This window comes from Apodemus sylvaticus, chromosome 9 (assembly GCF_947179515.1).
Source record: "Apodemus sylvaticus chromosome 9, mApoSyl1.1, whole genome shotgun sequence".
NCBI lineage: Eukaryota > Metazoa > Chordata > Mammalia > Rodentia > Muridae > Apodemus > Apodemus sylvaticus.
Window position 1 is genome coordinate 56,230,050 of NC_067480.1, and position 17,301 is coordinate 56,247,350.

The 17,301-nt window shown below is 41.1% G+C and overlaps 1 protein-coding gene across 1 annotated transcript in view; it reads left to right on the forward strand.

Moving 5' to 3' along the window:
* The window catches only part of Satb2 (SATB homeobox 2), a 178,653-nt gene that overhangs the window by 22,708 nt on the left and 138,644 nt on the right, over positions 1 to 17,301 (forward strand). The window contains exon 3 of the mRNA XM_052193555.1: positions 618 to 794. Coding sequence (XP_052049515.1) covers positions 618 to 794 — 177 coding nt within the window. The remainder of the gene's footprint in view (positions 1 to 617; positions 795 to 17,301) is intronic.

Sequence of the window (17,301 nt, forward strand, 5' to 3'; positions counted from 1 at the left end):
TGCATTCTGTCCAGGGATAACTCGTGTATAAAATAATTCCAAGGAGATGAAGTTTGCATTTAGCTGTATGCTTTATATTCAGCATTAGTTGAGGTTTTCCGTGATCTGTACTTTTCTCAAGCTAACTTAATGGGTTGCTTACTGAATCATAGGAGAGGACTGCTTCTGAATTCCTGTTGACTTTCCTGTATACACTCACATAGCCTCTCAGGCCTGGAACTTTAACGTGCCTCCCTACTGTGTGCTGTGGACTAGCAGCATTAAAATACACTTCTGGACAAAACCAGAGATGATCTGAAAATACTAGTGTGGACTAGGCTAAGGCAGCAGATATTAAAGGTCCTAAGGTCACCTCCACCTGGGCCTTGTGCTAACCTTTTAATCACTGCGATTTGGGGTCTTGTGCCCCTGTCCTCAGCAATGCTGCTGCAACCTGGCAGTCATTATAGAGAAGATCGCTCTCCTCACCCGAAGCCTTGCCCATAACCATCAGGCTGTTTGTCCTGAACTGTGTGTGATCCTAGCATACTGGCTTTGAGAACTGTCCCTTCCCTTCTCACCATGTGGCTCCGATTGCCTTTAACACCACATTCTGCTGTCGGATTGTGTCCTCCCAGGTTTGATGATTCCAGTCTTCTGTGTGGTGGAGCAGTTGGATGGCTCTCTTGAATATGACAACCGAGAAGAGCATGCTGAGTTCGTCTTGGTGCGGAAAGATGTGCTTTTTAGCCAGCTGGTGGAGACCGCGCTCCTGGCCCTGGGGTATTCCCACAGCTCTGCAGCGCAGGCCCAAGGTATTCCTTCCTTCCTCTCTCTTTCCTTTCTAGCCTTCTGTGTGATCTGGGGAAGTATTAGTTTTTCCAAAAAGGACTGCAAAACAATTGTTGGACACTGCACCTGACCGTGGGCCTCAGAAATCTTGCAGGATATTATTTTCTTGTTCTGTGAAGTATTTGTCCAATGCCCCAAAAGCCACCCAAACTGACTTGTATTTTAAAGCAAATGTTATTACATTTGTAATTCTGTTATGTTTTTACTAAGTTAGCACATTGGTGTTTTTGGGATCAGTGCTGAGCTATTTGCCCCCTGACTTATCCAAGCTTTAGCATATGATTTAGAAGCATGAGTAATTTATTTGTTTTCTGCCTTGGGCTTATGGTTTCTGCAGTTTGCCATCAGGTTTTAATTAAACAGGAAACACAGTTGCATCTTATGCTTTTGTACCTTTGAAAACTGTTGCACAGTTTTGATGTGGTCCATTAATTTTTTTTAAAAAAAATCAGTTTCTTTGTAATCACTCATTTTTACCTATTCAGTTAACTACTAACATTGCATTATTATATTGGTAATCCAAGGGAGCTTATGTGAGCTGCTCTTGTTTCTTTCTAAAGCATACTCCATTGTTCTGTTATGCCAAAGATGCAGCAAAACAAATAATAACAGTATTCCTCAGACCTTGAATAATAGGAAAAGAAACTTGAGCCAGTAGAATTATTGTCCTTGTTTTTCAGGTGAAATGACTGAATTACATAGTTTATGGTAATAGTTATGAATAAAGGTGAGAAATTCATTACATTCCTGTCTCACTTTATATGCTAATTTCCCTTCATCATTTGTACTTAACATTGCTGTGGTTCCCAAGATGTCTTGCTATGTCTTGAGAATGGCTTCATGTCATTCTTAAGAGCGATCCGATCCGACGGCTTTAGTGCTTCTGATAACGAGGGGAGATCAGGTGTTCATAGAAGCCTATGATGCATTACTCAGACTCTCAAGCTCTTCCCTCTGATTCCATATGCACACTGGTGCCTTTTAAAAGGTAGACTTTGTTTAAATTATAGAGTAGTTCTACCAGGGTGGCCAAGCATGTTTTCCCAGGTGAGCGTGCGCATGTCTGTGTCCTGTGCCTGGCCAGGCTGGGTGCATACAGCAGCTGTAGTGTGAAGTCCACTGCTTTCCCAGCAGCAAAATGAAGGATGGTTTCTTTCTTTTCCTTGAAAACTTTCTGTGTGAGGGATTCAGGATTTGATCCTTAACAAATTGCACACTAAATACCACTACTTTTATTTCATGTGATGTGTCCAAATAAGTTAAAAGAACTGTTGCCCAGTACCTGTAAACTTTCGTGGTGGTTTAGGGGTGTTTTCCTTTGAATGTAAAGGTCATTGTATCCTAGCGCTCGCATCCTGGCATGCTGGCTTCCTGTTTGACAGGGCTATCTATCTCCGTTAGCATGGCTGCTCCGTACATCATGAGATCACATGTGGAACATGAAGCACTAAGTGGCAAAGATTTGATTCTTGGCATGAGCTAAGGAAGGGACTCTGAGGAAATCTACACTAGGGATCCCCACTGACTCAGTCATGTGAGCTGAGAAACTCCACTCACCAGGATGAGCCCGGCAAGCCAGCAGTGATGGTTGTCTTTTACAGAGCACAAGGAGGGGGCAAGCCAAAAGGAACTATTCGCTTGCTTAAAGTTTCCTAGAACCAAGCTTAAAAAATAATACATATTACATATATTTATATATTTTTTGGTTAAGTTGAATCAACTCATCAAAAGTACTGTCTAGATTATGTTGTAGGAAAAAGGTTTATTGCTATAAACCCCAGACTTACAAAAATATCAGAATTTGCTAATTTTTTCTTATGCTGATGACCTGTTTTGAATACATGGGAAAACTTAGAATTGTTCATATTTTTAAAAGATGTATTCTTCTTTGTCATTCTGATGATTAGAAGGTTAAATACTCTATTATGGCTAAGTGGAAAATCTTGCATAACATTTTTGAAATAAATATATTAGATCTTCCCTGTCATTCAGATGGTTGGAAGATGTTTAGAGTAGATGGGAAAACAGGATTATTCATTCCTCGGAAAGGCTGTATTAGGTCGTGGTCGTCACTGAGACGAGGGGAGCACGCACCCTGCTGCCTACTTAGCACGACTTGAGTGGTTTGCTTTAGGGAGTCAGGTTACTCATGAATTGGACACACAGCGCAGGCCATCTAGGAGAGGAGGAGACAGGAGTGACTTGGGCTGAAGGCTTTATGTATGTAGTTTCTGTTTTCTTTGTTTCTTTTTTGTTCCCATGGTTTTGTAATTTTCCCAAGGTAAGGAGTCCAACCCACTGACAGAGGAGCGGCTGCAGTGTCCCTGAGCTTCGTCTTCCCGTGCTGGGAGTGGGAGGGAGACTGGAGCTGTAAGGATAGCGTGGGTTGGTACCTTTTTAAAAACAATGGTGCTCTTGGAAAGGGACTTTTCATTTTGACATGACCAGGGCAGGTTCTCAGAGATTGACTTAAGAAGAGCAGTAGGAGTGCAGATATGTCTGCAGTATGATTTTGGAATGACACTCCGAGGCAGGGCTGTCCCCATCAAGTCCCAATCAGAGCCTTGCTTACCCATGCTTCTGTAAGCACGGGATTGTCAATTTCCTTCTCTGAGAGGGTATTCCCTCCAGGTGAGGTGCAAACGTTTTTTACTTATTTATTTCTAAGGGTAATAGAAATTCTATTGAAACAGAGTCCAGGGATTCCCCAGCCCACATTTGCAAAAATATTTATTTAAATGCTGAATATTGGCACTAGAGAAAAAGGTACCAGATACTGTCATCAATCATGGGAACTATGTTTCTAGCTGACTTATAGTTTCCATTTACTAACACACCACTACACCACTAACTTCGTGAGTCTCAATGAGATGCAGGGTTCATCTGGTCTGCCTTTGAACATATGTAAAAAGCTGAATTGGTACATGGAGGTCTATTGAGCAGTGCGCACACCTGCACTGTCTGATGCGCTGTGAGCGTATGTCTCTGGGTCAGAGGTCTTACAGTAATTGAAAGAATAATGTGAGGGGTCGTCACAGTCCCCTTTCCCTCATCTTAAACTTGCCATTCTTTTTAATTTTCCCCTCTAACATTCTGTTGTCCCATGAGGCTTTCTGTAACATCCACACAGCTCCCACACTATCCAGAGATTCTTTAGTCGCTGGTCACCCAACAATCACACTTGCCAGCAGGATGGCTTTGGGAGGAGACAGCTACAGGGGCAAGATGATGTCCCACTGTGCTTAGCTGACTTAATTTGCAAATGGTCATTTTATCTATAGTGCTCTTCCCTCAGTAATTTTCAAAATAAAATTAATTAAAATGTTTATTTTATTCATATGAGTGTTTGCCTGCGCATCTGTACATCCACCACATGCATCTTAGGACCTGTAGCAGTCAGAGGAATCTTGGAACTGGACTTATAGATGGTTGTATGGGGCCTGGGCACTGAACCCAGGATATAGATTAGAGGAGCAGGTGCTCCTAACTGCTGAGCTATCTCTTCAACCTCTAAATTGTGCTTCTGTCCGGTAGATTTTCTTTAAAGACACACACTAAGCATTAAGTAAGCGACAGTCCTCCTTAGCCAGTTATCTTTGTTGTCAGACTGTATGTTTCAGAATGGTGCACTAACCACTGTTTCTCATTTATCTTGCAATAATTACATTTGTGAAGTCATTCGAAATGATTTTTTTTAATGGCACAGAAAATTTTATTTAGTAAATGTTATGTGACTCAACCATGATGCCAAGTAGCCTCAATTATATAAAATTTCACATATGTGCTAAGAAAGACAAATAAAGTACATTATCTGTAAATGGTGTGGGTGTAGGATTATGTAGGATTCCTTTTCTTCTAATGAGATTGAAAGTAAGTATAAAATTCTACTTCCTTCTCAGATTCTCTGAAGAAGTAGGAAGTTGTTACTTCCATACTCCCTGTTTTCTTAAGTAGTTCCTTTGTTCCTATCTGTACACTTGGACACTCACTTATTAAACAGTTACGTCTCTGTTGCCTTTTCCAGTGGGAGATTAGGAGAGAGCCAGCATGCTGTTTTCACCTTTGGGAATGAGGCAAACAATTTCTCTGCCTAATGATGCTCAGAGCAGTCAAGCAAGTGCTCTGTCAGACACTGCTGCAGCAGTATCTTGTTCAGTTAGTTAGCACAGCAGCCTCCAAGGAACGCGGTACCCCATGCTTCCCGTTTTACAGAAGAGGAAGTTGAGGCAAAGGATGAGTGGTTGGGGTCTAGGCTGATAGGAGGGGACCTGGGCTGGGAAGCCTATTGACATACCTGCAGGCTGACCGGGGCTGAGCCTAAGCCGATGCAGAGACAGGCTAGAGGCCACAGCTCACTAATATCTTCCCTGCAGTGTTTGCCAGAAGCAGCTTTTGGATAGTGTGCTTCCCAGATACATGATGAGTGTGTGTGTGTGTATGTGTGTGTGTGTGTGTGTGTGTGTGTACTTGGTCATGTGAATTCATGTATAGGTTTTGTTTCCATGAAAAAAAAAAGGAAACATGTAGAGATACTTTTTCAAAGCACTGCATATACTATTTTTTTTTTAAACCACAGTATTATTTGTTTTGTTTAGACAAGCTCCCCCTCTATTCCAGGCGGGCCTTGAGCTCCCAGCAGTCCTTCTACCTCTGGTTCTGGTGCTGGGGTTATAGGTGTTCACTACTACATTCCACAGTCTTCTAAAAATAAAGGGCATGGCTGTTTCAAACAAATAATTCCCTAAGATCAAATCGAATCCTGATTTGTAAATAAAACATGTTTCTTTTTAGTTCTGACCTACATGGTAATAAATGTCTCTCTGTCTGTCTCTCTTTTGAGATAGGGATTGTCTGTGTTGCCCTGGCTGATCTGGTACTCACTCTGTGGAGTAGTAGGCCGCCCAACCTTGAACTCAGATCTACTGATGGGGTAAGGGTGTGTGCACCATGCCCAGCTCATCTTTAATGCCTGTCACGAGTTCGGGCTGTTTCAGCTTTTCGAAGTAAAGAGATGGAGGGAAAATGCTATTTTCAGTGAGCTTACATTTGCTCGATTATACATAAGAAATTAAACATGTAGAACTGTTTAGGTGATTTTTGACCGTCTGAGCTCAGAAATATACCACAGTAATATTGAGAGACTACAAATAAATGGACAGTTTATTTGTTAGTTTGGTGCTACTTCACTTATTTTTAAATTGAGTGTATTCATTAATATAATATTAATTATATTTATTTATGTTTGGTGCTTAGTTAAGTGGTTACTCCTTAAAAACTTGCAAGAGTTCCTTGTTAAGGAATCTGTTGTTGGAAGTGGGTGGCCAGGTGGGACACAGGCATTAAGTGTCCTTCAAAGTCTTTGCTTCTTTAGAGAAAACACCAGTTCCTTACAGTGTTTTCAGGGCCTCCCTCCCTGGCTTTTGTTTTTTAATGTGGTAAAGCCTGTCGCAGGCAGTAAACTGGCTTGTGCTGACATCCGTCACTAGAAGAACATGAGCTATTTACATAGGAGAAATGTGTACGTCCTGGAGTGTTAGCTTGCTTTCCTCAGTGGGCAGGTGCGGGGAAGCTGGGAAGTCCTCCATTCAGCATAAAGGACCTCCGGTGCATATTGCAGGTGAGGCCGCAGGTCAGTGCATGTGCTAAATGGATTAAAAACAGGTTTTGTGTTTTCATTTCATTTTGATTTTTATATCTACTTATTTATGTGTCTGTGTGCATGCCGTGGCATGGAGGAAGGCCAGAGGACAGCTTTCAGGAATTGCTTTTCTTCTTCTGCCTCGTGGACTCCGGGAATAGAATCCAGGCTATCTGACTTAGTGGCAAGCAGTCCCTCCCCGCCCCCCATTCAGCCATCTCAACTCACCGGCCTCAAACGTGGTTTTTGAATTTTGTACTTCACTAAAGTTTACTCACAAAGGATTTTTTTCTCTATTGTATCATGAAGTCAGTTTCATTCATGATCAAAAATGGAATGTAGTTAGATTCTTTGTTGATGAGCCTGTGCTGAGCTATTCAAATCATGAGTCATATACATCTATAAATGATATATGCTTGATAAGTCCTTTTGATTGTATGACTTTTCTTTACGTTCACATTAAATTCATTCTAGAACTCTTATTTGTTGCCTTGATTTAGTCCATCAGTCTATCTGTCTGTCTGTCTGTCTGTCTGTCTGTCTCTCTTTGGCTAAACTTAATGCAAACTTTGATCCTAGAATTTCTTCTATGATCAAGGGGACAGTTAGTGAGCTCATCTATAAAGTCATAAAAGGTTCAGAAAAATCACACCCTTTTGAGGGAGAATCTAAAAGGACATGTGGGTTAGAGTGGAAAAGTCTCCTAAGCCTTGAACTTTGACATTTCATAGCTCCTTTTTCTCTTCCACTTTTGTTTCTTTAATTAAGCTCTGATGTTTAAGAGAATTTGACTCTTTACTTTTCTTATAATGGCACATTGAAAATGGTCCATATTTAGAAGATCTTGGAGCAGAATTTTAATAACTGAACATCTTAAATAAAATCTGTCCCCCAAAATAAAGTTTGTCCCCAAAATAACAGAAAAAGGTACCCCCAAATGCCATGCCCACCTTAGCTCTCCCAGAAGCGATGTTAGCTGTGATGTCATACATTTTTAACTCTGTTCCTGCTGTGCGGTCTATCCTGGTACAGAACCTTGAGTTTTTACGTGTGTGCGAATCTCTATATTCATATGCACATGACAAACTGAAACACTCCCTGTAAGTAAATGCCAAGAGGAAAATGACTTTAGCTTATTTCTGTGTCCACCGTATAGTTAAGATTAAATATCTATTATAAATATTTATAGCTTTGTATCCCTATTTATTTTGTCATAATATGTGCTACTTTACATATGTAAGTATATAATTATGGCTTATGTGAAAGTCAACTGATAAAAATATTATCCACATGTAAAGTAGTATAGGATGAGACTCTACACAACTTGGAGACCTAGCAGTTTAGTAGATCGTGCTTGGTAAAACCCACTGGGGGTGAGGACTGCAAATTAGCTCACTGGTAGTATTTGCATAGCACGCACAAAGCCCTGGGTGCATTCCTTGCACTGCCCAAAGTAGGAGTGGAGGTGCACACCTGGAACCCAGCACGTGGAAGTTAGAGGTGAAATGTTCAGAAGTTCAGGGTCATCCATCTACATAGATCAAGGCCAGCCTGGTATACATGGCTGTCACTATACCAAACTGTTAAGGACAGAAAATGCAGGGGTGACTTGAGTTTTCCTCTGACTTTGCAATTTCCATTTTGGTATTCTTAAAAATCCAGTCATGTATGGCAGTCCAGTGCTTGGAATCCTCACACTTAGGAAGTGCACACAGGATTGTAGTTGAAGTCTAACTTTGCTCCATAGCTGGAGAGATCGGTGACCCGGAGGGGGCTGATCACATGACTTCTGGACTCTGTTGCTTGTGTGAAACGATTTAAATGATCCAGGTGAAAACAAACTGACCTCAAAGACAGACAACTTTTATTTAATAATTAAATAGCTGACCAGCTTCGTTTATTCTTCCTTTGTAATTTTGTATATTACTCACTTCCTATTGCATACTTTCCAGTGTTTCAGGAGTATAGCTGGCTGTAATGGATTACAAATGGGAAGCATTTAGCTTGATGCTGGTGATAATTCTAGTATGATTTGTTCTATATTTGATTTTTATTCTATTGTAAAGCATAACCTCTTCTTTACATATATGGATTTTAAGTACAAGATTGAGTCATTTGCTTAGGATCTAGGTCTGTCTGTGCTTTCAGATGCAGCACAGATTCCATCAAGGAACTCATTATTCTTTAATACACGGCCATATGCTTCCATAATGCTGCCTCCTCTTAGCTAAATCCTTCAAGGCTGTCCATCAATACAGGTCTCAACCTTTGTTTGGTCACCGTCAGTTTCCGACTCTAAGTAAAGTGCATTTGATATTCATGTTGGATAATCTTAAAATGGCTTTTTAAAACTCCCTCCATATTTTTTCTTCTCTTGTGGAGAATGATTGTCATGTTGAAAGCCCACAGTCTCGGGTAGTTCTCTGTGAGGCGGTGAGGTTTCAGCGTCCTGTGCTTTGCATTTATATTTTGTCCAGCATCTCTGGACATGTCTGTGTTCTCATGGGATCTCAGTTCCCTGGCCGCTCACTCATCCATGTAGTATCAGAAAGATGTGACTTGTCCCTTGCTTTGAGCAGCTCTGCAGTGTGACAGAAAGGTTCGTTAGTGGCTTTGCAGAGTAGGATGACAAGTCTGTGGTGAAATGGCCACTTGGTCACACATGGGCACGTGATTGAATTTCATAGGAACCAGGCAACATAAGGGATGGTGGGGGCATCTGAAACTAGGCCCAGCAGTGCACTTTTGGTTGTAGCTGGAAAAATTCTAATGGGTCTAAAGTTGGGGTTTTAGAACATTGACACTTCTTCCCCAAGAAGCTGTAGTTGGCAAAACTATTTGAGTGTCAACATGAGGAAACACACAGGCTTTCCTCTGGTTTGATGAAGTATCAGGCGAGACAGAACTGCTATTTTACAAGCTCTCTACTCAGGTTGGGGAGTAGTCGCAGCCTATATGCAAATCAGACAGTGCCAAAGTCCCCCCTTGGCTCCCCGCTCCTGCTTGGCGGAGAACTGCTTCTGACATACTCCTTATGTCGGTTTTGTAAAGCAGGGAGTGGGATGTGGAAAGCTTGTAGCACATTTCAGACCTATGCCCTTGATGGTTCTGCCACATCTCCCATTCACAAATTCTGCCTAGCAATCTCCTACTTAAAAAAACAAAAACAAAACCAACCAAACAAACAAAAAACCCATGCCAGCAAGTGAACCCTTAGTAGAGGCAGAAGTCTGTTCCTGCTCCAGGCATGGCCTGGTGGACCAACTTCCAGTTCTTGAGAATGTATGCTCCAGAGCCTAGATTCAGAATGTGAGTGACTTGGGAAGATAGTTTGTAGCGGTCTAGAGAGATGTCACTTCAGGGGGACTGGTTTTACATAATCTGGAAGGGAAGAGACAGACAGACCAGAATTATTTGGAAAGAAACATTGTAAGATCTTTAGCTTTTTGCACACTGTTTTATGCTGGTGGGGAAAAGGTGACCACGGGCCCTGGAGGGCTTGTCTTGTCTGCTTCTGTAGCATGTGCTAACTTTACTCTCTCACTTGCCTAACTGCTACTCTTTGTTAGCACAAGATACTGTACTGAGTTAGCCAACAAAGGTCCAGATATGTACGGTCCCTGTCCTGTGCTCTATATTGGGAAGATATTAAAGAATTCATTGTGTAGTAGAAAGTTGGAGGAGTCCCCATGTTCCCCATCTGTATTAAAGCTTTGGCTTCTGGAGACAAAGTACTTAACAAAATTGAAAGTTTTAAGTAGGTTTTGAGGGCTAAAAATAAAATGATATAGGCAACACAAAGATTAAAGTTCTTTTTTCTGAATAAAATCTGTTACCTATGTGGGCTAACTCCTGTTGGAAATGAGCTAAATATTACATTGTTAGAATTAGTTGATGCTAAGCTATGGCTTAGTTTTTATGAGAACATTAACATAATAAGACTTGTTAGTAATATTTATGTATATTATACATACATATACCCACATACATGTGTGTGTATGTATATGAATGTGTTTTGGTCTTTCAGTGAGCCCAGAACTTGAATGGTAGCAACAAGGCCCAGAAGTCTGCCTGCTTCTGTCCCTGCTAGTGCTGGAGTTGCCAGCATGCACAGCTAAGGCTGGCTATTGATTGACAGGGGTGCTAGGAATTAGAGCCCTGGTCTGTGTAGCCCTGGCTGTCCTGGAACTCACTCTGTAGAATAAGCTGGCCTTGAACTCAGAAATCCGCCTGCCTCTGCCTCCCAGAGTGCTGGAATTACAAGTGTGCCCCACCACCGCCCGGCTGTGTATTTCTAAAACATCCTTTATTGAGCACTTTTTCTGTACCAGGGACTATGGAACTCTTTACTGTGCATTAACTTATCCAATCCTTAGAGAACCTCCACAATTTATAGTGCATCATCTGCATTGCACCGCTGATGAATGAGTCTCCCCAAGGGTGAAGCGCTTGACCAGCACAAAGCACTGCCTCTTAAGAATGTGTGCCATCTACTGTCATGGTCTTATTCTAGTTATAGATTATCAGTTCAGCTATTGTTTTTTTGTTTTGTTTTGCTTTTCTTTTGAGATAGAGTCACCCTGTAGCCCAGGCCAGCCTCAAACTTATAATCTTGCTGCCCCAGCCTTCTGATCTGGGTTTCCAGGCTGAATTCCACTTTATAAAAACCCCTTTTAGTTGTCTCTAGTTTTGTATATGTCTAAACAACATATAAAAGCATAAGGTTTTAAAAATCATTTTTCTCTTGTAATAAATTAATGCTCATTAATTATAGAAAAAGTGAGAATTTGAAAAGTAGAAAGACAACACAAAAAATAAATAAATAAAAAAAGAACGACAACACAAATCTCTGTGGACAAAACACTAGGGGATGCTTGGGGCTGTTCTCCTGGTTCTGTTTCTATATAATTTTCACTGTCACCATTATGGTACAGCTCCCTTAGTCTATCTTCTTTATTATTGTTTCTGCTTTCACATAACAGTGAAGCTCTGATTTAAGAAAACAGGAAATATTTGTTTCTTTTGACTTTCTTTCTGTGGTTCGTTAAGTAGGAACAATGTTAACTTTAGGAGTCATAAGTTTAGAGCTATGTACAGCTTGCTTTGGATAATCAGATTTGTCCCGACATCTGTATGAGAATAGAGTTGTTTCTTGAAAATGCACTTCATGTCATTTGGCTTGTTGCAGGTGAGAGGCCAGTTAGTCAACCCCATTAACCATTGTGGCAGCTTTCCTTTTATCCCTGCCTTATGGTATATAAAGAGTTAAACTTTGTGTTTGTGGGTTTTCTTTTCTTTTTTTTTCCCCTTCCTTTTTTCTTTTCTTTTTTTTTTTAAACATAGAAGAAGAGTATGAAAACATTGTGCCATTGAAGAAACTTCAGCTAATTGCTTTCATATTTTGTTTTTGTAGCCATCTTGCTGTTACCCGCATGTTGGGCTTTTTCCTCTTTAAAAAGCACACACACATCATTGTGTGGGCTAGCGACTGAGTGCTTACGAGTTTCACAATGACAGTCCTGTGTTAAGATGTCCCTTGGCCCAGGGATTAATAGCTGATGACAGTCTGTCTGTTAGCTTCTGGTTTTGCTGTGTGCTGGGTGGAGAATTTCTGAACGTGTCATGGGGATGCTGCGAGGGAGCACTTTTCCTCGTGTTTGGAGTGACTGCAGTCAGCCTGAGGTTGGAGGTAGGGAATTTGTCACACAAGTTAGGAATGCACCCTCGTTTGCTGGAGTCTGTTTGCGATCGTTTCTGCTGGACCTTAGCACCTAGTGGGTGTGGAGATGAGATGGACATCTTTTCCAGTCTCTCCTCAGTATTTTGTAGTTCCAACATGGCTCAGGCATCATCCCCACAGCCTGAGCAGGTTTGATATGGGTCTGATTACAGTTCTGTGCACTAAAAGTTGATCATGAACTGTACTTACAGTCTCAATTTGTGAGACTGTGGCAGAAGTATTTTGAGTCAAGGGCAGCCTGGGCTACATAGCATTTCCCCCAAATCCTAAGTGTTTCCTAATCATGTCCTAGGCTGCCCATGCTGCTGGTTACCCCCAGACCCTCTTTCTTGCAGTTACTCAGTTCACTCTGAGAACTGACCTTCCTTGCAAGTAGAGAATAGTTTCTTCATCTGTGACTATGCTGGTGGCTCCTGGAGAGACAGAGATTTAGTTGAGTTTTTTTTTTTTTTGAATAGATATAGCAAGAGATGGTCAGTATTTTTATATAATTCTGGTTATCCATTAAAATGGGTTCCATGTAGCCCAAAGTACCAATTTATACAAAAGGAGTGTTAAATAAGTGTTCTATCATAAATATGTAATTGGAGATTTCTGTTTAACATGTTAAGGTATGATTTGCTACTGTATCTCTTCTAACTCTGCTGGGTATTTAAATGTACCCACTTGCAATTTAAATTAGCACAGTTGAAAAAATAAACACATGCAGTTGAGATAGAAAAATAAATAAGCCGGGCAGTGGTGGCGCACGCCTGTAATCCCAGCACTTGGGAGGCAGAGACAGGCAGATTTCTGAGTTTGAGGCCAGCCTGGTCTACAGAGTAAGTTCTAGGACATCCAGGGCTACACAGAGAAACCCTGTCTCAAAAAACCAAAAATAAAAAAATAAATAAATAAATAAATAAATAAATAAATAAATAAAATTAAATAAATAATAGAAACTCTTCTCTACCTCATGGAGGACATTTCCTGTGGTGACTGGTGACAAGACCAGGAACTTGCTTAAAATCTTGGCAAATAACCCTTTAGCCAAGAAAAGTAAAAGGTTAGGCCAACTGCATGGTCCTTAGGGCAGTAGGTTTCTGTGGAGGTGTGTCCTCCCATTTGAAATAGGAGACCCTCACTGCAGAGTTGAATTCAATAAGGAGATTTTAACATAGGCTCAAGCATGAGGGCTCAAAAAAGACAGGTGCTCAGAAGGAAAGAGAGACACACCGAAAAGGCTCTCAGGTCACAGAAAGGACGATGCACCCAAGTGTGAGCATTCTTCAAGGGAGACTTGCCTGCACTGTCTAGAAGTCTACTTAAGTAACCAGCTCAGCATTTACCTACTCCCCCTAAGTGTGTTCTGTTCTACTGGCTGCCTTCTGAGCAGCCATGAAGATAGAGCCTTAGTGGGTTCTTGCGTCTTATCCTTTGATAGTGATGTGGGCACTGTTGCCAGTTAGGAGGCAAGCAGAGATTGGTGTGCATCTAAGTGTGTCCATAGGTTAACTCATTTAATGCGTACACATCTTGTGTGGTATAATTGTCCTCATCTCATAGCTGAGGCAGTAGGAGATTAAATGACATGCCCCTGAGCACAATGTAGATAAGCAATGGATCCAGTGTCCAAATGTTTCAGCCCTGTCTTTCTACCTCTTGAGGCAATGGCTAGACACTGACACCCTTCCCCAACTATGACATGATTAAGGCATTATTGTGATAATGAATTACTATTAATAATATAGGTGGGCATGAGGGTGCATGCTTGTAATCCCACCACACAGGAACTTAAGGCAGGAGAATAGCTGCAGAGTTGAGGCCAGCCTGGGTTATATAATGCAAGAACCCATTTCCAGAAAGCAAACCAAAATAAAACCAATAAAAGCTGCTATAACGTCTCACATATAACTAGAGTCATTCATTAAAATGCTAAATATTTCTCCTCTTTTTCCTTTATTCATTTTTTTCTTCACGGTGTAGAATGGGAGGAAGGGAGACAGGAAGAGAATTTGAGAGACATTATGAATGCATTCTACTTAATCTGAAATATTTTGACGCTTCTGGAGAAGGAAGATGATTTAATTTCATATATAATTGCATGAAGAATTATAAATTATGTTTTCTAAAATACCTATGACACTAAAGCACAAAATGAACAGATAAAACTGATTTGTTCTCTGACAAATCAAGATATATGGCCGTGTTTTCATTACCAGTGCTGTTTGTGCAGAGGGAGCTGCTGAGTGCGTTACCATAAGACATGAACTGTTTCCTGGCGGCGCTGCCTCTACATGGACATCTCGAGGTGATTTATAACCACGCTCAATTATTTTCTTCTAAAACATGCTGGCAAGCAAAGCCCAGGTTGAACTTCTGAAGTCGTAGCATGAAGCTATGTCTTTCTAGTTGACCTTTGGCATAAACTTCCTCCTCAGAAATAAGGTGTTTTATTCTGCACAGCGAGGTGACCATTTTCAGGCTTTGGGGTGCCAGATAGAATATTGTCTCTCAGTGTTTTGGGTAGTTTCCTGGAAGGTATGTGCTGATTTTCTTCTGCAGGAGGATTTGTTCATAATACAAATGAGCAAAAATATTTTTATTCTTCCCATTAGACTGAAAACATCATGTGTTGTGGTTCTCTGTGGTAGAGGAAGATAAAAAGTGCAAACTGGAGGTATTATAAGTTAAAGCAATTTCAAAGGACCCATGTCCCTAAGTTGACACAGACATTTGTTTATCCAGAATTGTAAAAGTGCTGTGAACGGTTCTGTGTGTAGCATTAGCAATTCTGGACCAGCGAGAGAGCCATGCTTTGTGTGGTGAGGTTGATGGGCGCTGTGGCCATTGCAGTCCATCCGTGGGCTTGGCCATGTACTATGACAGATTGTCACTTCCTCCTGTTTGTAAGCCACTTAACAGTTGGTGAATGTGCAGGCATGGGAGTAGAGACCCCGTGATAGACCTTGATCTCTTTTGTACCCATATCTAGCATGACAGGATCAGACACACAGGGAACATTGTTCCTGCACTAAGAATCACATTATGTACCTTGTTACCCTGTTTCTTCTATATACTTTCCCTGCTATGTGTTTGAAAGTTGGATAAAAGTGACTGATATTTAAAATATTAGGTTAAGCCAAATTTAAAAGGAAAGAAATACAGTATTGTATAAAATGGTGTGACTATAATAGTGAATTAGGTCAATATTTCAAAGTAAAGGTTTCCAATACATTGACCATTGTACATTAGTTTTGAAACACATTTGGTTTACAAGATAATGAGCAGGAATACTTAAGCAGTTAACTAGTTTCCTGTTTCTGAGAAGCTGATAGGATTTGCTCCCGAAGAGTGTCCAGCAGCTCTGTCACTGTGCTATTGGCCTGTGAGGTCACATGGGAGCTGACAGTGTGGCCTGGCTGGGGGCAGGGAGGGAGTGTGTGTCTGACTCTTCTCTCTGCACACTTGTTCGGACTGAGGATAGTGGGCACTGCAGGACTGTTAGGTGCTGCTGGGTCCTCTACTTGTGACCACTGGACAATAATCAGGGATTTCCTAATCTGTGACCCTTCAGTTTCTTCATTTATTAGGAGTTTCTTCATCTAACAGGAGCTGGGCAGTTGGCTTAGCAGTTACGAGCACTGGCTGCTCTTCCAGAGGTCCTGGGTTCAGTTCCACATGATGGCTCACAACCATCTGTAATGAGATGTGATGCCCTTTTCTGTCATATAGACATTCATGCAAGTAGAGCACTCATACACATAAACAACTAAAAATATATAAAATAAAATATATAAAATAAAAATATAATAGTAATTGTAATAATAATTAATAATAATAATAATAATAATAATAATAATAATGAGTGATCCTAACAAATCTCCCTCCCTAAGGCTGTTTGACTAAATGAAATAAGTAGTGTAAAGTGCTTTACCAAGCCATTGACCCATAGCAAGGACTGGGTGGAGCTGCTGTTAAGATCTGTATTGCCAGTGACCATGCTCTGAAGACCATGAGGGCTTGGTGACTTGAGTGTGATTCCTGGGACCCATGTAAAGAGAGAACTGACCTCCACACATGTACCATAGCATGTGTACCCACACATATCATATGTATACCCCCACAGTACTAATAGTGATAAAATATTGTTACTGCTAGGTCTAGGGAAGTGTCTTAGTTAGCAGAGTGTCTGCTGTGCAAACATGTGGACTTGAGCCCCAGTAACTGTATAAAAAACCTGGGATCCCAGCGCTGGGCAAGTGGACACAGGAAGATCCTGGGGTTTGCTGGTCAGTATGTCTAGGCAAACTGGTCAACTTAAGGGTTATCAAAATCAAGATGTAAAGTGACACACACATACACACACACACACATGCACACGCACCGTACACACCACACCACACATACAATCTACAACAAAAAATAGAAGTCAGATAAATCTATTCATTTCTTTTATTTTCTCAGCTTCAATTCATTCAGTCCCTTAACCTGACATACTACTTGTGAGTTACCGATATTATTTTCTTGATCTGTTTGTTTTCTTGTGGTATAAGAAGATAAGACATAGGGATACTTCTGTCTTTTAAAAAGTTGGTGGTATCCTATCGTAGTACTCCAATAACTGAAAAGAAAGTGTTTTGTTTTGTTTCAAAGAACCATTCTGTATCACGCCATTGTCCTTCCCCCTTTAAAGATCCTTAAACTATTTTATATAGGCAGGCACTGTCCTGAAGCTTCCTCCCTGCGTCATCTATGGGTGGTGGTGGCGCACACCTTTAATCCCAGCACTTGGGAGGCAGAGGCAGGCGGATTTCTGAGTTTGAGGCCAGCCTGGTCTACAGGGTGAGTTCCAGGACAGCCAGGGCTACACAGAGAAACCCTGTCTCAAAAAAAAAAACAAAAACAAAAACAAAAAACAAAAGCAAAAACCAAAAAACCAAAAAACCAAAGCAGACTGTCTTCCTCTGGGAACACATTGCCAGCAGGTATGTGTACCCTGGAGAACTTGATCGAATGAATGCCGTGAGAACTGAACTCATCACCTCTGCACCCCAGCTCCAGCCTCCCATAGCTTCTCCTGAGGAGACTCATAGGAGTCTGCTTTGTATGC